The 25,554-nt window shown below is 36.0% G+C and overlaps 1 protein-coding gene across 2 annotated transcripts in view; it reads left to right on the top strand.

Moving 5' to 3' along the window:
* NCKAP1 (NCK associated protein 1) overlaps positions 1 to 25,554 on the top strand; it is a 61,213-nt gene that overhangs the window by 16,945 nt on the left and 18,714 nt on the right. For both annotated transcript variants that reach the window (XM_075756124.1, XM_075756123.1), the window contains 21 exons: positions 5,964 to 6,056; positions 6,252 to 6,308; positions 7,364 to 7,506; positions 7,595 to 7,685; positions 9,816 to 9,953; positions 10,674 to 10,722; positions 11,212 to 11,368; positions 11,970 to 12,026; positions 12,537 to 12,633; positions 12,864 to 12,970; positions 14,081 to 14,213; positions 15,729 to 15,810; positions 16,256 to 16,314; positions 17,112 to 17,257; positions 17,742 to 17,874; positions 19,637 to 19,756; positions 20,060 to 20,199; positions 20,988 to 21,119; positions 23,796 to 24,014; positions 24,366 to 24,496; positions 24,766 to 24,863. In XM_075756124.1, coding sequence (XP_075612239.1) covers positions 5,964 to 6,056; positions 6,252 to 6,308; positions 7,364 to 7,506; positions 7,595 to 7,685; positions 9,816 to 9,953; positions 10,674 to 10,722; positions 11,212 to 11,368; positions 11,970 to 12,026; positions 12,537 to 12,633; positions 12,864 to 12,970; positions 14,081 to 14,213; positions 15,729 to 15,810; positions 16,256 to 16,314; positions 17,112 to 17,257; positions 17,742 to 17,874; positions 19,637 to 19,756; positions 20,060 to 20,199; positions 20,988 to 21,119; positions 23,796 to 24,014; positions 24,366 to 24,496; positions 24,766 to 24,863 — 2,382 coding nt within the window. The remainder of the gene's footprint in view (positions 1 to 5,963; positions 6,057 to 6,251; positions 6,309 to 7,363; positions 7,507 to 7,594; positions 7,686 to 9,815; positions 9,954 to 10,673; positions 10,723 to 11,211; positions 11,369 to 11,969; positions 12,027 to 12,536; positions 12,634 to 12,863; positions 12,971 to 14,080; positions 14,214 to 15,728; positions 15,811 to 16,255; positions 16,315 to 17,111; positions 17,258 to 17,741; positions 17,875 to 19,636; positions 19,757 to 20,059; positions 20,200 to 20,987; positions 21,120 to 23,795; positions 24,015 to 24,365; positions 24,497 to 24,765; positions 24,864 to 25,554) is intronic.

Genomic DNA, 25,554 nt, shown 5'->3' with positions numbered 1-25,554 from the left:
ATAATTTAGAAATTCTCTTCCAAGGAAAAATTGGGGTCTCAGCTGTGCTGCCTCGTGTGTTGGTAATTCTTTTTCTCTAAAAAACTTTTGAGGAAATGATAGAGTAATTAACGCCTATGGCAGCAGATTTCTTAATCTTAAGCAAAGTAACTTAAGCCCCCAAATTCAATAAACTTAAATATTTTTCCCCAGCTTTCTGGAGTTCTAGATCTCTTGTCTGGGAGACTCGATTTTTTTCAGATATCTTATTGCTTACTTAAACAACAAGACCCCAACTCTTCATATTCCACCACAAAATTAACTGGGTTGGTGGCCATGAAGACTGAAATCTTTTCCAGGTAAGAGGATGCCGTGCTTTCTTCGCAGGGTTGCCCATTCAGCTCTTCTCGCTGCCGCTCAAGGAACTTACAGTGCTGAAGGGACTGCAAATGAGATTGGTTTTCCTCAGAGCTCACTGAGGCAATAATTTAATATACAGGAGTTCCCCTGCATGAGTAAAGCCAGCCAATGAGTAACTACTCTCTGTTCAGCTTTGTACGAGCAGTTGAGGTTTCTTATGTTTGAGAATAGGATGCACTAATGATAGTTTATTACAGAAGGAACTGCAAAATATCTGCAACAAATAAAAATTTATCTACGTTTTTGCTAAAAATCATTCAGAGTTGAAATTGCTCTGCTAATGCCTTGCTCTGAAACAGCTATACCTACTGTTCTGATTTTGTACGCAGTAGCAGGTCTGATGTCTTCAGCTGTTACCTGCATAAGACTGACGTCGCAGCTTAAAACGACTTAGGCTATGATATAATCAGAGAATAGTCTGTAAAAGTTTTCAACCTAACAATCATTTGAAATTGTGCATTTTTATTTTTTTCATAGCAATTCCAAAAGTTAATGTGAAATCTTGAAATATCTTTAAAACGTTTCACCAAACAGAACTGTCATAGTGTAAATTACCTTTTTTTAAAATCTTAAATGCAGTCAGCAGTGATGTTTATACTTATGGCTTAACCCTTGATTGCATATGATTTTGGGATGGAGAAGGATCCAAATATCATTTTATTATTTGTAATTAAACATTGTATTATACTGCTATAAGTGAAATCACTTGCCAAGGTAAACCGAACTAGTCACTGCTCACTCTTGTTGCTGAATAGTGTATGTAGTACCTGCAAAGGAGTGAATGTGTGTAATACTTAACCTGTTTGCTTCGTCTGTTAAGGTAGAAATCCTCTTCTGATACAATGATCGACAACTTAAGAGCTTGGCAATTTAAAACAAAGAAAAAAACAAACCCCAAAACAAAGAAAGAAAGAAGAACCCCCACTCGTTAATACCTAAAAGGTATTTTAGTTAAGCGCTGTTACGGAGACAGCAATTCCAAATTAATTTTCATGCGTTTTAAAATGAATAGTTCTTTCATGATTTTGTGACATAAATGTAAGTATGCAAGCACCTAGAGACATATGTCCAAAACATTTTTATCTGTAGAATAGCACAGACTTTTGTTCTGTAAATCATTGCCCCAGAGATGTCAAGATCCATGGCCAAGGCTTGGGTGATATGGTAGTATGTAATGAGCTTATTGTAGGAATTACTGCATGAATTTATGTAAAAGAAAGTGAGAGCATGGGGAAACTGTTCCCTATGACTGGCTGGCAGATCAGCTCTTAAAGAGGAGCCTCGCTGCTCCGAAAGTAGATACCTGCCACTATTAATAATATGGTCAACCCTGGGGACAGAAACAGTTGCGGAGGGTCGTGGGTGCCCATTTCCTTTTCAAGAGAGTTAACTTAGTGCTAGAAACTTGAAAACAAACCAAAACTAGATCTTGCAGTAGAAATACCTTAGTAAACATGTTAAATATTCCATTACATCTTTTTATTTGCAGCATGTCGCTTCAGAGGCTGCTTTTAATTGGAAATAAGAAAACACATCCATCATTCTACAGTTAGTTCACAGAATTTAAAACTAATTTTCTTCATTTGATTAGAACTTTCTCCCCACCATTCTGCTATGGATTTTGTAGGCACAGAACTTTGTTCACATGAGTTGAATTTTTAAAATCTTCCTCTAAAGCCTCTACAGGAGGCAAGCATAGTGAGTGTAATAAACAACAGTAAGAATACTGACGGTGATTATTTACCCCTACCTCAGAATTTTAACAGTCAGAATTTGTAATACTGCTTTTGGGAGCTTACATTCCATCTAGTAAGATTAACTTGATGATGTTTTCTCTGAGGACATTGTAGTATCTATGGTGTTGGATTGTAGAAAACGAATACGAGTGTTTAATGATCATACTTGCAGGAAAAATACTGCACTGATAGAAGAAGGAGAAAATTCCTCTACCTACCATCTATTCCTGGATCATGAAATAAGACACTTATTCACACACTACTGCTGCCAGTCCAATAAATATGATGAAGTAGAGAACTGCAGTTATCCTCTGGTTTTCCACACATAAAACTCTGAGCAACTTTTTCTAGTTGTCTCATATTTTTCCTGTGCCTTCATATTAAATTTGTATTTATTCACATTGTTAATATGCCAGCGTCTGTGTCGTCATTCTCTTGTCTCTGAGCCATTGTGTTCATGTAAGCTTTAAGTGAGACTGTCTTTCACTTTCTGATTTGTTTTTCACTTCTTTTAATGTACTTTCTCTGTGTACGTTATCAGTCATGTAAAAATTTTGGGGGTTTAATATGAAAGGCACAAGACAACTTGGTAAAGGTCAGTTCCTTCTCTTGTAGATAACATACTTGATAAAGTGTCAGCTTCACTCTGTGGTCCTTAAAATCCTAATTTATAAATAATATTCAAATATGTTTGGAGATGTATTTTTTAATAGACTAAATTACTTCAGGTTTTTTTTTTTTTAATTTTGCAATATTATGCTAAAATTTCTACAGCTTTTCATATATCTTAAATTCAACTTATCTTGTTCAGTAAAAATCCTGTTGTTCTCTTTGGTATAATTTGTACTTCAAATTGTTTAAGAATAAATAGAACGCTTATGTCTAACCAATCCACGAGGCATGGTTAGCTATAGTGAAAACAATCTTTTGATGTTAGTAATAGTTTAAGAGTTATTTCTTCAGCTTACCCTATTATAAAACTTTCCTTGACTATTGGAAGCAAAAATGTTTGCTATTCAATGAGGATTGCAGGCTGAGGAAGACAGCCTCAAACCAAACACAAAATGATACAGCACCAGCTCTTTCTAAACAGCTGTTAGGAAGTTAGTAATGGAAAGTGTTGTTGCAGTGGGTGTGGAAAGAGCTACGCCCACATTCCTGAGTGATAAAAATGCAAATAAACATCCAAGACCCTACATGCTGTAAGCTGTACTTTAAACATCGCTGTTCCGGCAGTGCTGTACGCATTGAACTGTTTGCACCATACCGATTTAACAGTGATTACAGTTGATATGTTGTTTTACTTTGATAGGAATATTTTAAATAACAGTTTGCTAACACTTGGAGTTCAAAGAATGATCACCTTAACTCCATGTGAAAGCGTTAGCATCATTTAAGTCTAAATATTTCTGGGAAGATGGGTAACTAGTTAACAATGCACAGCAGTGACTCCTTAATTCTTGGTTGAGTGTAACTAATACCTCCATATATTCTCTAATGTACAGCTTCACAGAATAGAAAAGATTATTTCTTTTGCAAGCATAGTTCCCAGCATCATCTCCTTTTTTTGCCATATCTCCCCACTTCATATACTTGAACTTGTCCTGTCCTCCAGAAGTGGATGCTACTGCTATTTTTTTACACAAAACGCGTGTGGTGTACAACAGCCTGTAATCTTGGTACTCTCCCTTAGTATTGCACCTTGCTTAGCAGGAGTTAGGATTGCAATTGGAAAACGTTGTTAAGGCTTGTGTGCAGTTGTAATGTGAGCTTTGGTTTTGTCTTCTCTTTGCACTAGAATTAGTCTTATTTCTGAATGGTATCGTGGTCTTTTCCTGAAAATTCGTGAAACAAGTCCTCAAGTTCATCCAATTCATGCTTGTGTTAGTTGCACAGAAACAAACCCTGTTTCTGCTTCGTGCGTTACATCACTTGCCATAAGTACTTGAAATGATAGGGCCAGGGCGAAGGTTAAAACCAAGCCTCTTTGGTGATGAATTTTCATCATGTAACAACAGTTGAGTGACAAAGCAGCCCGAAGCGTACGCAGCGCTCTTTCCTCCGGGGAGATCCCGAGTATAGATGCAAGTTGGCCCGAAGGCTGGCTGGAGCCATGCGTACCTGCAAGAGCTCCAGCCTCCGCGTGGGATGATGCTGGATGCGTCATTCTCTGAGCACGGGGCAGTTAAAGGCATACACTGGGAAAGCAAATTCACGCTGACGGTCAGAATACAGCTCATAGGATTTAGATTTGAAAACTGATTTTGTATGCAGTAGTTTAAAGGGAAATAACCTATTTCCTAGTGCATGAGATGATCCGGAGTTACAAAATAAACATGTGCTTACACCCGTTTTTCATTTAAGTCCCAGCTGATGACTATGTGAAAGACGCTTAAATGTTATATAGGGCAGGCATTCAAATTCAGACCTTGAAAGTTAAATCCTTTGCTCTGGTTTAAGAGCAGGCAGGAGTATTTTATAATGTAGCCCTTCCAGTTTGCTCATAACTCTCTATGTGCCTGTCATCTTGGCTGTATTGGGAGTCTCATGGCTCAGGTCTTCTAAAAATCGTAATCACCTCTAAAAATGCAGAGGAAAGAAGCAAAAATTATCTGCGTGTGACATGGAGCACTGGTCCAGGCAATCTGTTTTTAGAATTTAGAGGAATTTTAGTGCTTTACCTAAAGCTGAGGACACAGAACAGCTTTATAAACACCGTGAGATAAAGCAGCGTATTCAATTCTAACCTCTCATGAAAATAAGCTAACCAATTTGAAATAATTAATTTCATCTTTCTTATAATTGATTGTTCCTGCTGAGAAGAAAATCCTATTTAACTTGATCAGTCTTTAATTTAAAATCTTGCAGCTTCTCGGAGGGCACTTTTTTATATTGAGTGCTATGACTGCTTTAACTCAATTCGTATATCACGAAAGAGACTTAATGAGTAAGTGAATATTGCAAGTTAAATAATTGGATCCTTGCAGTGCTGTGAAACTGTAATACATAGATAAACAGAATGGCTGTTCAGTAACAGCTTCTTTTTTTGGTGTTCTTAATTACAGTTAAAGTGATCTGTCTTGTTCCTCCAGAAAATCTTGAAAAATATGGAAATTAAGTGATATTTCATTGATTTTTTTAAAAAAAAAATCCATGTGAACTATTTTATGCCTTTGTATTCACATTTGCCTCTTCCATTTTTTCCACCAGTGTCTAATGCTAGTGTTTTGCTTCTTTTTTGTTTCTTTATTTTGTTGCTTTTGTTTGAATGTATTATTGTGTTTATATGGAACTGGTCAAAGAACCGTTACTGTATTTTATGTTTGTATCTACATTTTATTTTGCATGCTTAACGTGGCTTTGCCTGGATATTCTTTTTGGTAAGTTCAGAATTTAAAAGCATAATGTTTTTCTGTAGTAAAGTTTGTAACCTGCCACCTTCTTTTCTCCCACCTCAAGTAACGTCATTATTTTTTTGTCGTACTGATTTGTGCTCACGTACTGTTCTGCTTTTGCTAATTATACACATGATAACGCTGTTTTCCTAACAACTGCCCATTTTCATCTCTAGCTGAGCTAAGCAATATGACTTTGGTACTAATGTGTACTAATTTGACTTTTATCTTCAAAGTATAGTCGGCAGCTGTTAAAACCATCTGTTTTGAGAACTCTGTGTGTATTGAGATGCACAGAACCTCAGTCTTAGAAAACCGTGTTAAGGCTTCTTTGCATAGTCCGATGGTTACTCTGCGCTTCAGAGGTATTATTTTTCAGCAGTCTTCTCAAGATCTTTTCAAAACAGTGTGCATGTTTATGTTTCTCTTTTAGCAACAGCTTGCTCAGCTCCAGAAAGAAAAATCGGAGATTCTGAAGAACCTGGCATTATACTACTTCACGTTTGTCGATGTTATGGAATTTAAGGTAAGGTATTGCAAATATGTCAGTTCTCACATTAGGTTTCTGTTTCTTTATTTAAGAAATAATGCTATGTAATGAAACAGCTGAACTCGTGGCTCTGTTTTTTAAAAAAATCATAAAATCAGTCTCCATCACTAAGCATAGTAAAGTGATTTACTTATGTCTTTTTAAACTGAAATTACTGCTTTGTTTTTCAAGGACCATGTTTGTGAGCTGCTGAACACTATTGATGTCTGCCAAGTCTTCTTTGATATTGTAAGTTTCTGTATTTAAACTTTCAAATGCTACTTAGTGTTTCTAAAAAGAGTCCTAGAAGGAATTGTTCGTGTTAGCCCAAGAAATATGACATCCCTAGTTACAAATGCAAGAGAAATAAAAATACTGTAGTCTTCAGATCCCTGACTTTATAAATAGCTTGAAATCAAAAGACAGACTATTTTCAACAGTCTACTTCTGCACAGCAGTAACAGCATTGTCCGTTACCAGGCATACAAATCTTTCTGTAACTCTTGCTGTATTGCATCTGCAAGTTTATTCTTAGAGGTTCACTGTCATCTACGTGGTTAAGCCTTGTAAGCTTACAAAACAGGAATATTGCTGGTGTCCACCTAAGATATCTGAGGAGGTCACTTCTGGTGCTGGCTAAAACATGTACAAAAGCAGCTAAAGGTGTTATATTAAAAAAAAAAAAAAAAACAAACACCAACGAAACCCCAAAACTTCACAACCAAACACCGAACACACACACACCCACCCACACCCACACACACCCACCCCCCCAAATGAAAACCTCAAACACCTTTTCCTCTTGGTTTCAGCTTGCTTTCTTAATGTTCATAATGTCATCTTGCTAGTTTTAGTCATGACTCTAAATTCAGCTTGGCTGACAAAGGTTCATAATATGAAAGAGGAGTAGGTATATATCCTATGGAATGATGTTACCAGGCCAGTTGGATATGTGCTAGCTTTTTACATCACAGAGTCTTATTAAAATATAATTTATAGGCAAAGCACTTGCTGATCACTTAGTAACATCCAAGAATAGTTTTCCTATCTGTCAACTAACCTGTGACAGTTAAGTCTGGAAAGGTTTATTTGCGTGCTTGCTTTCATGAATGTGAACAGTTCTGGGGATTCAAGTGAATAAATTCAGATTATACAAAGTCTGCATGCAACCAGAACAATAACTTTAATCAAGAGAGTCCATTGTATTTTAAAAATGGTGAAAGTTGGTGGAAAGGTAAGGAAAAAGTTTTGTGCTTGTTTCTAAAAGTTTTAGATAGATAATTTACTGGGTTTTTTCTCTCTAGACTGTAAACTTCGATTTAACAAAGAACTACCTAGATTTGATTATAACCTACACAACTCTAATGATATTGCTGTCTCGAATTGAAGAAAGGAAGGCTATCATTGGATTGTATAACTATGCCCATGAAATGACACATGGAGCAAGGTAAAAATCTGTCATACAAGAAATGTGTACGATAATAATAATAATAATAACAGTTATACCTGAGTGAATTGTTTGTTGTTGCTTTTAGTGACAGAGAATATCCACGCCTTGGCCAGATGATTGTGGATTATGAAAATCCTTTAAAGAAAATGATGGAGGAATTTGTACCTCACAGTAAAGTATGTAACTACTTTTCACAGGCACACAGTAACCTTAATTTGGAGAAGCAGAGATGAAAAAGAAAATATACAAGGGTTTGTTTTGTCAAAAGCCATTAGGTATAAATTTTACAGGAGATTTTACTTACAATGGATATATGGGCTGGGGATTGATGTTAGATAACAGAACCTATAGAAATACAGGAATGCTAAGACCCATTGGTAAGGTTCCATTTTATTCACTAAGGATTAGAAATTGATTAAAAATCAGTTGTGGATCATGTGAGAATAGCTACATCTGTGTTCTGGTTTGGTTTGTAGCTTGAAATAAAGAGATGGCTAATGTTTCTATGAAACCAGTTTTTTACTGGTTTACCATCCTAGATTTTTTTTTTCTATTTTGTAACCTGAAGGGTTTTGCTTTGGCTTGTCCTTAAACTGGAGATCCTGGAGATACCCACTGCCTCTTTAATAATAGCTTCTGTCCTCAAAAGCTGACACTCTGTACCCTGCTTGGCTGACTTCACTAACTTAAATGAACCCACTTCCTGAAGCCTTTTCTGTACCAATGCTTTTAAGCTTGCATCCTTATGCAGCTGATTGTGCGCCAGTTCTGTGAAGATTCATCTAGGCTGTATTTTCATATAAGACTACCTTGGAAAAGTGACGGAAGCCTCATCCAAGTCAATGTATATCCTGTTTATCACTTCCAGTTGGTCCACTAGTCTTGCTGCTCTGACAAAGGCAACTAGATTTGCTTGATCAATACTGACTGACTGTTATTTATAAAGGTGTTATTTTCTCAGCACTTGCAATTTGATTGCCTGTCTACTTATTTTGGAATCTTTGGCAGGGGTTTTTTTGCTCTTTGAAGTCTAGATACTGGTTATGTTTTCCTTCTCCAAGCCTCTTGAGATTTTTCTTAATTTCCTTAAAATTTTGAAGATCGTCACCAGAAGTTCAGAGTTTTTCAGCTACTCCTCAAAGTGCTCTGAAGTGAAATAGTTTTTAATACTTCTCGTATGTCTGCATAATCTGTAATCTTATTTTTGTTATACTTTCTTCTGCACGATTCCTGTCTTGTTAAGACTTACTTAGCTAAGAATCTCAGTTGCAATTAACCTTTTCTTGGACACATTTTAGCGAAGATGCTTTACTTTTCAGGTTTGTTTTTTTATGCTTTCGTATCAGTGGACCAATGCTTTCTATTGAAACGTTTTGTAAAGCCATTTTTCACTCTGATTTTTGCTCTTCTGCTTATGCTTTCTGCTTGCTTATACCTCTATTTTATTCTGTGCTAGAGGTATAAATTGGGGTCAGGGATCCCTTCAGGCACCATGCTATAGAAACAGATACTTAGGTTACACTCATGGAACCGCACACTTAAGTTGTCCTTCTATCATCTCTCTACTTTGCAGTAGACCTAGCAGTTGTTTAGTCCTTTAAATTAGCTTCAGCAGATGACTTTGGGTTTTTTTTGCTGGAGTGACCTTCTTTGCTGGCATAAAGCTTAGACCTGACTCCCTGAGGACTCATATAAGCACCAGTATTGATGCAAAAGACAGGGAGGTGTGGGACAGCACTTACTCAGATAAGCTTAACCTGCAAGAAGATGCTCCTGTAAACAGTATCTGCTCAAAATAATCATAATTTGCTAGCAAAGAGGGAAGGACATACTAAACGAAGTGGCAGAGAAGGGAATAACACAATAATTGGGATGCTTGAATAAATAATGAACAACTTTCAGTTGTACGTGACAGATTTGTTGTCCCCTATTGATTTTTTTTTTCATGTCCTCTAATTCTGAACTCAGAGTTTTATAACTCTAATTAAAAAATCATTTAAAAAAATCAAAACCTCATGCTTCTCTTCATCCCTCCCTTAGCCTGGAATAGTGTTATGTATGTGAAGTAAACTAGATGCAATGCATTTTAACCTCAAGTTTAATTTCGGAACTAGTTCAGTAAAATGTTTGTTATTGTTAGTAATAAGAGAAAACAGCACTACTGATAAAATAGTACTTAGTGTCTCTTGTGCTTGGAGTATGACAGTGTCAATACACAGTTCACAAAATGAAGGAAAAAACTCGGGTATTTATCCAAGACTGAGCCTCAAGGACATCTTCAAACTGATCATTGGTCTCCTTTTTAGTCCCTTTCAGACGCTCTGATTTCACTCCAGATGGTCTATCCTCGAAGAAATCTCTCAGCTGACCAGTGGAGAAACGCACAACTACTGAGCCTCATCAGTGCCCCCAGTACAATGCTTAATCCTGCACAGTCTGACACAGTACGGCCTTTTAATTTGCGTTCTATTTTAAGGTTAAGCAAGCTTTTCCGTAAGATAGGGTAGGGGTGTTTCATTCTCTATTTGATTACCTCTATGAGGCTTTTAATCAGAGAAGTAAATAGGCTGCTTGGGAGAGCTGAATACTTTAGTACAGGGGAAAAGTTTTCTTGTGTTAATTGAAGCTTCTCTTGGGTTAGCTCATGCCTTCATTTCCAGGTTTGAAAAGATGAAGGGAAGCAATGTTAACTTCTGCAGTGTAGAAGGAAGGAATCATGTGTATGGTCTTAGATGTTTGTGGGCCACAGACTGGAAATCAGAACTGATACTTCCTTTAAAATGCTTACTGTTTGCATTCGCTCCCTCAGTTGTGATACGAATCTTCCTAAAAAAACTCAGGGGTTAACAGCTGTCAGGTTGTGATTAGTGTATATCAAAAGCCTTTAGTTCTTTAATTTTCTTAAATACAATCTCTGTCAAATCTAAACATTTGTCAAATGTTTTTTCACTGTTTTGTTCAAGGTATTGGAGGGTGTAGAAGCTCATTTAATGTTCAAACCCTCCGTTTCTAGAGGGATGAAACAATGTCCTGTTAGTAATCAGCAGCAGTCTTCCATGACTCATCAGCGTTCGAGGCTTTATTTGTCCCTTTTTCTAAAAAGTACTTCTTATGAAATGTATTGTCTTTTATAGTTTGCTACAGATTACTGTTTTTTTCAACAGATGCCATGTGAATACCTCTCTCTGGATGCAATGGAAAAATGGATCATTTGTGAGTAAAATATTCTGAAACAGCTCGTGGTTTTATTAAAAAACCAAACTAGTTAACATTTAAAAGACTACTTGCTTTTCTGCACTGTACAAAAGCTGTTGTATTCAGATTTTAGATGCTAGAGAACTTGGTTAAATCTCATTTCTATGTATCATACTTTTAGATGCAGCGAAGTTAGAATTCAGCATGTGCTGGAATGGAGTTTGTCACCATTTTATTCCAGACTTGGACTAAAAGTGGGAGATTTAGTAACTCTGATGAAAATAACTGAGTAGTATCAGGACTAAATAATTCAGCTTACAAAAATATTATGAAAATACCTTCTCTAGAACAGTGGGGTATTTTTTTGTATATGAAACTGTTCTTCATTAAACAGTTTATCAATGAACTATTTGAACTAATTTAAGAGAAAATGCATAATAATCCCACTATTTTCTTACTGTCTTTGTGCATCTGCTTGGTGACATACATCAATGTGGACTTTTGAAGTTGGGTTTATTTTGTGCCATGGAATCCTCAATAGTGATGCTACGGCTTTGAACCTTTGGAAGCTTGCACTTCAAAGCAGCTCTTGTTTGGCTCTGTTTCGGGATGAAGTATTCCATATTCACAAAGCTGCAGAAGACTTGTTTGTAAACATACGAGGGTAAGTTTTGGTTCTCTTTTTTCTCCTTTCAGAACCTCTGTTAAAAATGTTGAATTTCTTGAAGGACTGTTTTGAAAATGTTACTACTTCATATAAATTCTACTCAAGGAAAGTCAGTGCACAAACATTTTTGCTTAGTATCTTGACTGTTTCTTTAGTGTATAACTTCCAGGAGCTTGATTTCATAACCATCGTGCCTTTTTTTATCTCAGTTCTGAAAAAGTCTGGTGAATCAGTCTTTCAAATGGCAAAAGTTAAAATTAATGATCTCGCCCACAAATCTTAATCTAGGGAAGAGAAATGATGTCATGAATGCAGAGTTTGCTTGAAAAGTTGCATCTGTCTGCCACTGTTTCTGCAATATATCGTGTGAAAACTCAGACAGAAACAAAGTTGAGACCTCTACCAGCGAACACCAGAGCACTTCAGTAGCGAGTATTTTCGGTTTGGGTAGCCAGTTTTAGTATTTAGCTCTGATCAGGGGAATAAGTCTTGCGTGAGCTTTTGGCTGTCTCCTGCTTGCTGTGGCAAGTCCTGCTCAGCTCTTGCTAAACTCTCCTACTGGTACTTCTTACCATATTGGATTGTTTTTTGCTTGCAGGTACAACAAGCGTATTAATGACATCAGAGAGTGCAAAGAAGCTGCTGTTTCACACGCGTAAGTGTCTTGCAAAGTTTTGCTGGCAGATTTTAGTGTTGGTTTTCTTAACAAAGTTATAAAGACTGTATAAACAGCATTTGTTGAATCCTGAATTAGTTGTGCATTTTCAAATGAGATCATATAGTGATTGTTCTTTTAAATCTGGATGTGCTTAATGCCGTTATCAATTTAACTTCCCAGATCTTAGATTATTTTTCAAATCTTCCAGATGGAAGCATTTAGTTTACTCTCCAGTTTCTTTTTGTCTAATTACTTAATGTGAATGTTTTAGTGGAGTCAAATGCAAATCACAGAACAGGGGCAGAGAACTTGGGTTTTAAACTTAACCGTATTTCAGGAATACGCAGCATCGGTGATGGGGATGCCAGTTGTAATTGAACCACATTCTTCAAGATACTGAAGTTGGTATGACATCAGCTGCCTCTGCTTGGACTTAAGTGTTTGGAAAAATCAAATGTTCTGTGGTTAGCACAGTGGATGATGTTTCGGTTTGTTCTTTTGATGCAGTGGCTCAATGCATAGAGAGAGGCGCAAGTTTTTACGTTCTGCACTCAAAGAACTGGCTACTGTCCTGTCTGATCAGCCAGGCCTGTTGGGTCCCAAGGTAATTACTTTTCTTACATTTTGCATTTATGCAATCTTACTTTTTGTTTCTCAGTTGTAATGTGCCATTTAGTTTGTTTAGGGGGGAAAAACCCTACACTTTACTTTGAGATAAAACCTACTTAAGTTTTAAAATTCTTTGGTTTAAGACAATAGTTGCCTCTTTGAGTGCACAAGATGTCCAGCTGTTGTATATGTTTATAAGCTTGTGAACAACTTTTTCTTTTTCAGGCACTTTTTGTATTTATGGCGTTATCCTTTGCTCGTGATGAAATTATTTGGCTTCTTCGTCATGCGGATAATATGCCAAAGAAGAGCGCAGATGACTTCATAGATAAGTATGTTAACAATTTTTAGTGTGATACCTTCAGTGTTTATGAGAATTTCACAGATGAAATGCATTGGAAGGCAAGGGAATCTTGGGAAAGGATGGCTACATGAAAGATTTGGGACTGTTCAGAAAATCTTTACCTGGGAATCCCAGAAACTGAAACATACCAGTGAAAGTTTGTTTTCTATAGAAAATGAACTTCTAAAAAAAAATAAATTTATAAAATTTCTAGGTATTTTTTCCTTTGAGAAAGCAAAACAAAAAAAGCTTTATTGTCTCTTCAGTGTTACTGGTTTGCATTGAACAAATCAGTGGGGGTGAGGAAACTGTCGAAGAGCTTGATTTGTTGATCTATAGAATGTCTCCTGTATTATAGCAACACTGTCTTTTAAATCAGCTAAGATTTGTTTATATAACACAGCGTTAGTGTCAACATAAACAGAAGTTAAAAATGAGAAATGGGTTTAAGAGCTTTATGAATATGGATAGGCAGAAGGGTGCTAGTTGTCTTTGAGATGTTCTCAAGTTTATTAAACGCAAGATTGAGCTGAAAGTCTGTATTGACTGCAGGAGTTTAAATAAGAAGTGACAATCACAAGCTGGAGTACAGCTGGAGTAGGAAAAGCTGGGGTTTTCTTCACTGGACTAGGTGCTAGGCATGTGGAGGTCCCACTCCCTCTCTGAAACAACCTGAGCAAGTATTTAACTGTCCTTACGGTTTTAAAAAACAAACCAAAACCATCCCGACAGAAAAGCAGTTATTACAATTATATTTTTCAGATTTAACCACTTTTTGAGAATTTTTTTCTTCAAATTGAGCATTGTAGAAGGGCTTCTTCAAAAAATAAGTGGCTGGTTATACAAACCCTTGAGGACTGCCGTGAGGGCATCCTGCTAATTTATCTCCTGCTCAGTGGATTTTACCTTGCAGAGGAAATTACGTGTGTAAACTCATTTTACAATGTGAACAAATATTTTCATACAAAAACTACCTGTTAATAATACTTTTAAAAGGAAGGTATCAGAAGAAGTCCCCTTGAGACGCATTGGTAGAAATTGTTTTTACTATTTTTGGATGCTTTCTTATTTATAAGTTTTTCCTTGTCCTCTTGCCTAGACACATAGCAGAGCTAATATTCTACATGGAGGAGCTCAGAGCACACGTGCGAAAATATGGACCGGTGATGCAGAGATATTATGTACAGTATCTCTCCGGCTTTGATGCAGTGGTCTTAAATGAGCTTGTTCAGGTATGGCAAGACTGTGGTTTTGAGTTCTCAAATGCAAACTTTAAAAAGGCCTTTTTGTCTAAAATGTCTTATGAAATGCATCCTGTTTTGAGGATTTTGATGAACATTACAGAATAAGGCAAATTAACTTAACTTGCTGTTTAACTCTGGGATTTAGAGTTGTACTTTTGGTTGTTATATGCATACTTAAGTGTTATTAAGCGATGTTCTGTTTGGAGACAGTAAAACGAGTACTGCCACTGAAGGGGTGTTACAGAAACCTTTTTCTTTTTTAGCCTGAGAAAGAGATGATAGGCTTCCTGAACTGCTTTGGTTTTATTCCCTAGTGACCACTAGATGGAGCCCAAATTTTGTGCCTAGGTCAGCTCCTCAAGCTTGGCAAGTCTGTACTGAAGGCTTTTTTGTCATGTTCAAAAAAATTAATTTCACACTTCAAGCATTACATCAATTACCAGAAGGTGGAACTTACATACTCTACTGTTTGTTTAAATGAACTATTTAAACAGTTTAAATACTTGTTTGTATCACTGGTTAAATTATTAAATGTAACTGAGTCCTTGGGTTTACTTTCAATACCAGAGTACCTGTATTTAGGGCTTTTTGCTTATAACTCTATGTACTTACATTTTAACAGATTTTTTTTTTTTTTTGGTGACAGAATTAAATATTTTTTGCCATTTGTCATCGATTCCTGGGAAATTATTTCCTAGATGACTTCTGAATGCTGTACAAGTGGCACAAACATTCTGTGTTTAGATAGGATAATCCTTAGGATCAAACTGAAATGAGGACAAAATAAGTTGACCTGAATTTTAATTAATTCATAGCAAATATCAAGCACAAGACTAGACAAATGATTGAGCGAGAATTTGGATTTTTTGAGCCTTTAGGTTAAAATGTCAGTCATAGGTGGAAATACGAGAAACTTCTGTGTTGTATTATTTAATAGAAATATGATCTTATCAGTTGCTGAAACTGTTTTTTCGTGAACTGTTGCGTTTTGTAAAATTCGAAAACTCCATAGCCCATCGTCCAGGTGGTATCAATCGTTGAAGTCAACATTAGTAAAAAAACTACTGAGAGAGGGTTTTGTGGGCTGCAAAGCGATGCTGATGTGGGCTCCATTATATCCTGTCATGGTCAGCTTTTCCATGCAGATAGATCAGATGCCTGTAGAGGTCAGAAAAATGTTTGATGTCTGTTGTATAACAGAGAAATACTTGGTGTCCATTTTGTAAATGACTACAGCCTGAAAATGCATGGGCACGTTTGCTGACAGATTTTTCCGTATTGAGCAGATGTTGGTTTGGAAGCAAGCTTTTCTAGGTATCTGTCACCAACCAATGAACTAAAAAGTGAAAGCTGTTAAATAGCACTATTTGAAATTTTCCATCGATTAAGTTACCTTTTGTAAATTTTTGTACCTTTCAGAGTATAGCTGATAATTGGGCTTGGGTATTGACATTGGTTTATAAATCAAATTTGAAATAATAATAGCAACAACATTTATTTTAGAATCTTTCAGTGTGCCCAGAGGATGAATCAATCATCATGTCATCTTTTGTAAACACAATGACTTCACTAAGTGTGAAACAAGGTAAGTTTAAATGAACTTGGGAAAATGGTTACAGAATGACAGATTCCTCTAGAAAGCTTCATTGCTTTTTGTTTCATGCAATCAGTAGAAGCAGATAACTTGCATAATCTGAATTTGTTCCCTTGCTTTTCTTTTGTTACGGTATCTGCGTCTTCTTGTGTCCTTTTTCCAGGGCGGCTCTATACAGGTAGAGCTTTTGAAGAATGCTATTGGGAAGTAATTCTACCTTTTAATTTAGAAAGCATATTATCCATATTTTCATCTAGATATTTTAATTCCTGTTGGCAAGGCTGTGCTGGATTGAAATTGTTAGGTAAAAGCATGAGGTTCAGTACCCAAGTAATTCTTGATTACTTTGGGATTTTTTAGAAGGTGTGATATAGTATATCTGAACATGTAGTTGTTTAACTAAAGGGTTTATGTTCTGTATTTTTCCCTGATGCAGTTGAAGATGGAGAGGTGTTTGACTTCAGAGGAATGAGATTAGATTGGTTTAGATTGCAGGTAAGACTTTGTAAATATGTGTGATGCTAACTTAAAACCAAAATACTTAGTAAATTACTTCTGGATTACTCTCACACTGTAAATGGATGACAGGCTATCTAAGGATAACCTACTCTCTTAGAATCAGGCAAATACTTAAGCAGATAATTTGCCATGTTTTGATGTAACTTTGTCTGCATTGCATGCTTTCTGCAAATCATTCTTTGGGGTGTTGGTAACAGTTGGGAAGTAGAGTATGTTGAGGATGAGCAGTTTGTTGGCGGCTGTGAACTGTCCGGAGTGTGATTCAGCCTGCCCAGCCAGGGAAGGTAGGAACTGTTCAGTGGGAAAATAATGCTCAGTGAGGTCACTTCTGTGCGTTGCAATATTAGTATCCTTAATAATTGACTTAATAAAGGCGAGAGTACTGGTTAGACAGTAAATCAATTGTCTCAAGATTAGACAGACATCTTATTTTTATATTTTCAAAATCCACATTCTTTTTCTTGCTTTCCAAAACTTGATTATCAAAGGGGAGGCTCACAAGTGCGTGTTTGTGTTTTGTCAGTGCATTTGTTCTACGGTTTATCTGTGAATTGGTGTCGTATTCAAATGACATTTAGAGACTTCACTGAAAGGCAGTTTGCTTTTCTTAAGCTACAGTGGAAAGATAAAATCGTCTATCCACAGTCTTTAAGCCCCACAGGTGTCCTCCACGTAGCATAATCAGTATTGAACCTTTATACTGGGCAATAGCAATGGAATTCACAAAAAAGCAGCCGTAGATACAAAATAATTTCTTTCCTGTGTCTTTCCAGGCTTACACCAGTGTTTCTAAAGCTTCACTTAGTCTTGCAGACCATAGAGAACTAGGAAAAATGATGAACACAATCATTTTCCACACAAAAATGGTAGATTCTTTGGTGGAGATGTTGGTTGAAACCTCAGATCTTTCTATATTTTGGTAAGTTACTAACCTGACTGTAGAAGCTTTTTATTATTTGTTTGATTTGTCCTTGCAAGTGTAATTTTTAAATGGCAAACTTTGTAGGAAGAATCCTTTGTAGGATTCTCCAGTGGGAGAATCAATGAGAATTTCAGGTTTATATCTGAATTAGTTTGATAAAAGTATTTCTGAAGATCTGTCAGAGGGATTCTTCAAGCAGTCACACAATTGATTTTCCTCAATGCATTTTTTGCAAAAGGTGCAAGTTTTTGCAGTGCCTAGGTGGCAAACATCAGAGTTAAAATACAGTAATAATAATAATAGATGCAAATAAAATGCATAAGAAGTGAATGCAGAAAACAAACTTCTTTTGAAAGCATGATGCAACTTTTGGTATAAGTTATACCTACTGACACTAACAGCGTATTTGATTTGTGTGAAGTAGACTTTATTTGCAGTGAAATTATGTATGTATTCTATTTAAATGTCTATTTCTAATCAGTTTTTATAGTCGTGCTTTTGAGAAGATGTTTCAGCAGTGTTTGGAGCTTCCCTCTCAGTCAAGATACTCAATTGCATTCCCACTGCTTTGTACTCATTTTATGAGCTGCACCCATGAACTATGCCCAGAAGAGGTAATTTTTAAATACATTGTCTTAATTATTTTTGTCTCTCATTTAAAGTAAAGAAGACTAGAGCTGAACGCTGCAAGGTGTTTATTATAGCACGTAGGATTCGAGGGAGGAGAGTGGTAAAAAGGGAAGTAAAACAAATAGATACCTTCTTAGGGGATTCTTCACCCATAGATCTCAAAATCCTTTTCTGAAGTAAATATTATTATCTTTGTTTTAAAGAGGGATTAAACTAAGGTACAAAGATTAGATGACTTTTCCAGGGTCATTCAGGCTTAGATGCTAATAAGGCCTGTATGCCTATTAAAATTTACAAGCAGCAGTGTTTCTTTCAAATGGTTTATGAACTCATAGTCTTAAAAAAAAAAAAAAAAAACAAAAAAAAAGAAAGTAGGAAGTTGGGAGTTCTGTGTGGCTTGTTAGAAATAGTGCTTCTTCAGTAAGATTAAAAAAAAAAATCCGAAGTGATACACAGTATAATGCAGCCATTTGTTTTGGTCAGAACTGGGTAATGCAAGCCCTCTTTGGTTAGAATTAGAAATGAAAAAAATGCAGAATGTTGCTTAAAGAAATGGACCCTTTGTTAAAGGGAGTAGTTTGATTCTGAGCAAATTCTTTCTGTTTTTGTTGTAATGAAATAGATCCTTCAGTACATTTCCTGTGCATCCATTGACTTCGGAATTACTCCGGGGGTTAACTTGGTCAACTTTGTGTAGTGCTCATGAAAGTGTATTTTCATTCTTAACAGTGCTCATCTGAAACAATTAGATGAATAAGACCTATTGTAATATGTACAATGCGGGTTTTTCTTACTTAAACATTAAATCCTTTTCTGCTAAACTTCATCTCAGTATATCTATATCATTATTTTCCCTGTATATACTTTACTTTAAACAGCTGCAAACTCTATTTATACTAGACAAACACCAAAAAGCTTCCAGGAAAGCTGGAAAGCTGATTTCAGGACAAGAGATGTCTTTCAGAACAATTATAGTAACAGTAAGGAATCAGTAGCCAAAGTCCGCTGTACAGTAGTTACTGTGAATTCAGCTGCAGCGAGCACATTTTGCCACAGCCAGCAGAACTTTGGATTCAACATCTGAACTGGATGACTCGTTAACTGTTATCATTTTGGAAAAATAATCTTTGCTGTACTGTGTACAATGTGTGGTAGTGTGTCTGTTAGAAAGTAAACGTTAGTGGTGAAAGAAGGATTTCATTGAGACAGAAGGCTGTGCTTCTGCAGATCCAGTGACAAAGGGGCTGAATCCAGAAATTAATGCAGCAGAGCTTCATTATTGGCTTTGGCAGTGGTATGAATGACACCGTGCTTTCTCTATAGCTCGAGTTGCATGCTCTTTTTTTCTTAGATTTAGTAGTGGTACAAAGGAAGGAAGAGGAGATTCACAGAAACCTAGGGAATTGGGCACTTTAAAGTAGATTTATTCCAGAATTAAACATGAAAACCTACTTTTTAAAATTTTTGCCTCCTTTTACAGAAGATGTTTTGCAAAATATTTTTAATTATAATATGCCATTTTGACTTTGAACATTTCATGGTTCAAGTTGCTTCCGAAAAAAAAAACCAAAAAAAATATAACCCTGGAGCTGAGACTATTAAAGACCAATGAATTTATTATTTCTCATACCCCAGTTCTATGATTTAGTGAACTGTTAACTGCAGTACAGTGTGTGTGTTGTCTGAATATTGTAAGACTAACAGGAAATTGAAAGTAAGACTTGGGGTTTTTTTGCTCTTTAACAGCGACATCATATTGGAGATCGTAGTCTTTCCTTGTGTAACATGTTCTTGGATGAAATGGCTAAGCAAGCTCGAAATCTTATCACAGACATTTGCACAGAACAATGTACGCTGAGCGATCAGGTGAGTGTGGTTGTGTCTGTTGTAATTCTCCTTTGAGATTTTTATCTGTTCAGCTTTCTGAATTTTTACGGTTCTAATCCTGTTCACCTTCCCCACCCCGCTTCCCCTGTTTTGGAGAACTTTTCTGTTTATTAAATGGAAGGTGATTTGAAGAAGACTTGTTAATACTGACTTAGCAGTCAAAGGAAGAATGTGTTACTTGCGTGATGAAGTCTCCACCTGGACCATAAGCTTCTTTTGTATCTCATGGATGCTAAAAAGTTGGATTTTAATTTGGAGGGGCTATTTCTTTTCGTTTACTAGTTGCTGCCAAAGCATTGTGCCAAAACCATCAGTCAAGCAGTGAACAAAAAGTCAAAAAAACAGACTGGAAAGAAAGGAGAACCTGAAAGGGAGAAACCAGGAGTAGAAAGCATGAGGAAAAACAGATTGGTTGTGACAAAGTAAGCTGCCTTTTCTGTTCCTTTCACCTTGAATCCCGAGTCAAAACGTGCATTTTACATATTGAATGCAAATAAAAATCAAACCTAAAAACCCCCTTGAAAGAGATATGAGGGGAAGATTAATAAATACACTTTGGGGTGTAAGAGATGATAGAGGAGGAAAACAGGTAATTGTTAGGAAAGATCACAGGACAAAAGAGGGTAGTGATAAAAGGAGGAGGAGGAAGGAAGCTAAGCGAAGGAAACAATAAATGCGTTGTGGCTTGAGTGGCTAAACACACGCTGCTGAAAGGGAAGTGGGTTTGCTACAATTGCAACAACCGAACATCACAGAATGTGGTAAAGATTAGAGAAGTTGAGGCCAAAGAACGTACTCGTAGCTTAAGATTCCTTCCCCAATATTTTTTCTCTTTTAATACTGACTAGTAACAAACATTACTTGTGTTGCTTAGTTCAGCTAGGAAAGAACTTCCTTAAGACTGTCCAAGGGGAAAAAAGAAAGTATATGTATATATATAAATAGATCTATCTGTCGCATCACTGTGTGTGATGCAGTTCAGTATGCAGTTGTAGGATGTGTTCTTACCCAAAATACTGTTTTTTTTAAATAAGCTAGAAAAGTGTCTCAAAGCAGAAAAAGATAATGAAGAGTTAGAGCTGTACCTGCTCCTGAGGCATCTTCCATCCAGTGTATGCTTTCCATGATAATATGTATTTATATTACATTAAATGTTTTTCTTAATTTCTTGTTGACTGTTCTTAAAATTTCTTGTTGACTGTTCTTAAAGCCTGGACAAACTGCACACTGCACTTTCTGAGCTCTGCTTCTCAATCAATTACGTACCAAACATGGTGGTTTGGGAACATACGTTTACCCCAAGAGAATATTTAACGTCTCACCTGGAAATCCGCTTTACCAAGTAAGAAATATTGTAAAGATAGATGTATTCATATACAAGATAAGCCTTTATTGATTTGACACTGGAAGTATTGTGTACTTACTACGGAAAACTAGTTTTTAAAAGGATGGATTGCGAAACTCGTAAGTCAAATTCTGACTGAAATGACAAGTTATATATGCAGACATACACAATTGTTCATTCCTACTTTAAAAGAAAATCTATTAGAAATGAATATCACCTATATAATAGCCTAATCGTGCATTCCTAGTCCTGTGTATTTTGTAGGAGTTGGTGATGCCTATTTTTAGGCATGTATAAAGACTGTCTTCCCACTGTTCTTTTGCACAGAGCTGGATTGTTTCAAGTGTTGGAGTTTGCTGGCTTGCTGAAAGGGAAATCTAAAAATCAGAACTCAAGACCTGACAAAGCCAATTGAAAAGATATTTTAATTATCTTTTTTCTTAAAATAAAAAGTATTGCCACTTGATATTCATGTGTGTCCCTGCCTTGATCTTCCCGTCGTTGTTTACAGAAACAGGCAGATGGCAACTTTGGGAGAGGACTTCATATTAAAACAGCCAGGTATCCTGGTTGTGTTTTGTGCCAAGGATTGCTAATTATATATTCCATACAAGGTCTAAAGACTTAATAAAACTTTTACTCATCAAGACATAATATTAGGTCTCTGGAGCCCTCCATCTTTAAAGTAAGACAAGGTGGTATAAAAGTAAAGATAACTTCATGACTTTATAGGGAATCAGCTGTAATCTTCGGGTTTATGAACCTAGACCAATGCAGGTCATAGTTGTCTTTTTTTTTTTTTTTAATTTTATTTTATTTTGGGGAGGTTTGGCTTCTGTATTGGAGCTGAAGCCACAGGCAGATGACTTTCAGTGTCTGCTTTCCTTTTCCTTGCCTCACGAAAGAAATGAGACTTGTTAGCCAAATGGAATAAATATTCAATTTAGAATTATTTTTTCAGATATTTAAGTGGTATTTCTTCCAGAGGTTTGCAGTTTAACTTTATTTAAAGTGTTGGTGTTTCGGTGATAGGAGGTTTTTTGTTTACTGTTTTAACCTGCCCTGTTTCGTGTATGATTAGACTGGAGCTTATTATTGTCACTTGTAGTAATACCAAATTTGAATTGGTTTTAAAACAAAAAAGAGACTGCCTCAGAAGTAAAGTTGTGAAAATGGGCTTATTTACACATTTCCAAGCAACAACAACAAAGTTACTTAAGCTGATGTTCTTCTCCAGAATAACTCATTCCATTCACCTCTGATGAAGGTAGTAATCTACCAATTTCTTTCTTTGGGGTTTTTTTTTGTTGCTGTTCTGCCTTTGAAAAGTACATACCACTCAAAAGCTTAGCTCTGAAAGTCTGAGACCGTTAGAGCCTAAAATGAATACAACACCAAGTACTTGTTCACTAAGAATACTTTGCTTTAAGGACCCCCTGATACAGTTTGCTTGAGGGCCTGGTGTCCGTGAGAATCCGAGTCAAGTCCACATCCATTTGTGTTAAAAGGGAATATACATTCCTTTGTGCGGTTCTCATCCCGCTTGAAAGCGAGCCTGATGTATAGGACATCTATTGTTAGAAGCCTGGTTTTATTTATAGCGAGAATTTGAACAAAGCAAAGTATGTCCTGCAATTTCTTGACTTTTTGATTAAAGATAGAAATCACTGTGACAGCTAAAGGGAGATTTGCTTTTCATTGGTAAGATTCGTATTTATTTATTTACTTAACATATACCCATTTTTTTAAATTTGTGTCTAGAAATGTAACTGAAGTTTACCTACTAAATGATATAAAAATATTTTCTTTTATCTACTTACACAATAGTTACTGAGAGGCATTACCTGTTGAAAGCAGAGCTTCTGATAACTTGCAAAGTTATTTAAAACAGTTAAAATGTAATTTTTAAAGTATGCTCTAGGAAAGCTATCTGTTTTGCAAGAGAGATGAGATCTTTCAAGATAACTTTGAGATTTTTTTAATACTGCGTGAGCTGAGGCAGAAGGAAGAGACACTAAATGGTATGGTCTGTGTCTTACAAAATTTATGCACTTGAGTACAGTAGGGATAGTTAATATCACAAGATAATCAGGTATGACTTTAGATTCTTAAGCAAAGCAACACAGAATAGAAGTTTTACTTTGAATATTTTCAATTCATACTTAATTATAGCTCTGTGATCTTTTTTACAGAGATTTCAAACTTAAACTATGACAGCACCTTTTGTTCAAAGAATTTTTGTCTTAGTTAATATGCTTTGAACACTTTTAATACATCACTGCTCTTGCATTCCCCAGAAGTTTTGCATTTTAAAAAGACTTTTATATTGCAACTATTTTGGTAAATAAATTAACGTTAGTCCTCCGCATTGTGGATTGCCCTTATATATGAGGGGAAAAATGCTTTATTTTGAAAATGTTTGGTGAGTAATCTTACAGTCTCATGATATTTTTCCTGGAACCGTGAATACAGTTGTCTTTGGCATCTAGAACTATTTTTAAAAGTGCTGGTGTAGCATGTGCATTGATGAGAGTTTTATACTTGCAGATTGCAGAAGTATTCAGATAAAAGCTTTGAATATAAAATCATCTTTATAGCTGCATCTTTGTCTCTGTTTTTAATTTTACTAATAAATGCAATTTATTTGTTTTCAATTTTTTTTTCCCCTAAAAGGTCAATTGTTGGAATGACTATGTATAACCAAGCGACACAAGAGATTGCAAAGCCTTCAGAGCTGTTAACCAGTGTAAGAGCCTATATGACAGTCCTCCAGTCAATAGAAAATTATGTACAGATTGACATTACACGAGTATTTAACAATGTTCTGCTTCAGCAAACTCAGCATTTAGATAGTCATGGTGAGCCAACCATTACCAGTCTGTACACAAATTGGTAAGTAATTACATGAACGTTTGTGACAAGATTTTTATATTGTTTTTTATTTATTTAAAAATCTGAAACTGGAGAAGTGTAGTTGTTTGCAATTTTTTTAAGTTTCTGACTTCACTAGTTTACTTCTCCCAGTACCTGTTAAAAGCAATTTAAGGTTTGCCTATTGTGAAATTCTCTTTTTATAGGGAGGAGATGGAGCTGTAGAGTAAGACACAGATATCAGTTGAACTACGAAAGTAAAACTTTAGTCTATAGGCTTTGCTGTCCCTTGTCACACAAGTATACTTCATAGGTATAGAGTACCTATGAACACGTGTCTTTTCATCTAAACCTTTTTCTCTTTCTGATAAGGTATTTGGAAACTTTGCTACGGCAAGTCAGCAATGGTCACATAGCCTATTTTCCAGCCATGAAGGCATTTGTGAATTTGCCTACAGAAAATGAATTGACATTTAATGCTGAGGAATACTCTGACATATCAGGTAACCATTGATGTTTCTGCTGAGTGTTTGTGAGGGGTAGTTATTGTATGCTTGAGTAATTGGAATAACAGCAAGTCTTAGAGTGTTCTATTGTAGACAGCATTTGTTAACTTTCAGTAGTATTTTAAGTACAAGTTCTCATAGCTAAAATTCCATTTTGTGGTAAAATATTTTTGCAATTAAAACGCTATTGCTAGATACATGATGGGCATCAAATAACTGAAGAAGGAATGTTTGAAGTAGAACAACTTTTTTTTTTTTCTTCTCAGAAATGAGAGCCCTTTCTGAACTTTTGGGACCATATGGCATGAAGTTCCTAAGTGAAAGTCTGATGTGGCACATTTCTTCACAGGTTGCTGAGCTTAAGGTAGCCTTGGGAAACACGTGGGTGGGAAGGCGGGTAGTTTTCTGTTGAAGCTTCCCTTAGGATATTTAATAACCATGCTTCTGTATGCCGTCTTTTTGAAATGACTGCATCAAACAAACTGATAAAGCTCAAATTTTACTCTTATTTTGTAGCACATTTGCACGCGTAGTACGTGTGTATCCCACATTCTTCGACAGCTGAACAGGCAGGACTTTATGCAGGCTCTGTTGATTGCTATGTTAGATACCCTAAGTAAGGAATCAAGTCTCTCTTTATCATCAATGGGAGAAGAAATGTTTTTCAAGGTCTCCGGATGCTTGCGAGGCGCTTACCCAAGTCTGTTGACTCTCAAAACTCAGCATGAAAATCTCAAATGTATCTTAGTCGTCTATAAGGACTTACTTTCTTTACCATGTGTGTTAGCGTCTATTGTTCAGTTTACATGGATGGAAGACCTCAGGTCTTTTTTCTTTGTTAGTTTTCCTCATTTTTAGGCATATCTTTTCCTCTAGCTGAACAGTATCCGTTTATTGTAAATGTTTGTATTCTGATGAATAAACCTGATAACTACAGCAGCACAAACAAACCATAAAGTTGATGTCATGAAAAAAAATTGGAAATGTGGGCATGTCAAGGAAAGAGTTGCATGTATATTCAAAACATCGAACACTTGGTGTGCCTGTGTAATTAA

Source organism: Balearica regulorum, chromosome 6 (assembly GCF_011004875.1).
Source record: "Balearica regulorum gibbericeps isolate bBalReg1 chromosome 6, bBalReg1.pri, whole genome shotgun sequence".
In the NCBI taxonomy this organism is placed as follows: domain Eukaryota; kingdom Metazoa; phylum Chordata; class Aves; order Gruiformes; family Gruidae; genus Balearica; species Balearica regulorum.
This window is presented reverse-complemented; position numbering and strand designations above follow the sequence as displayed.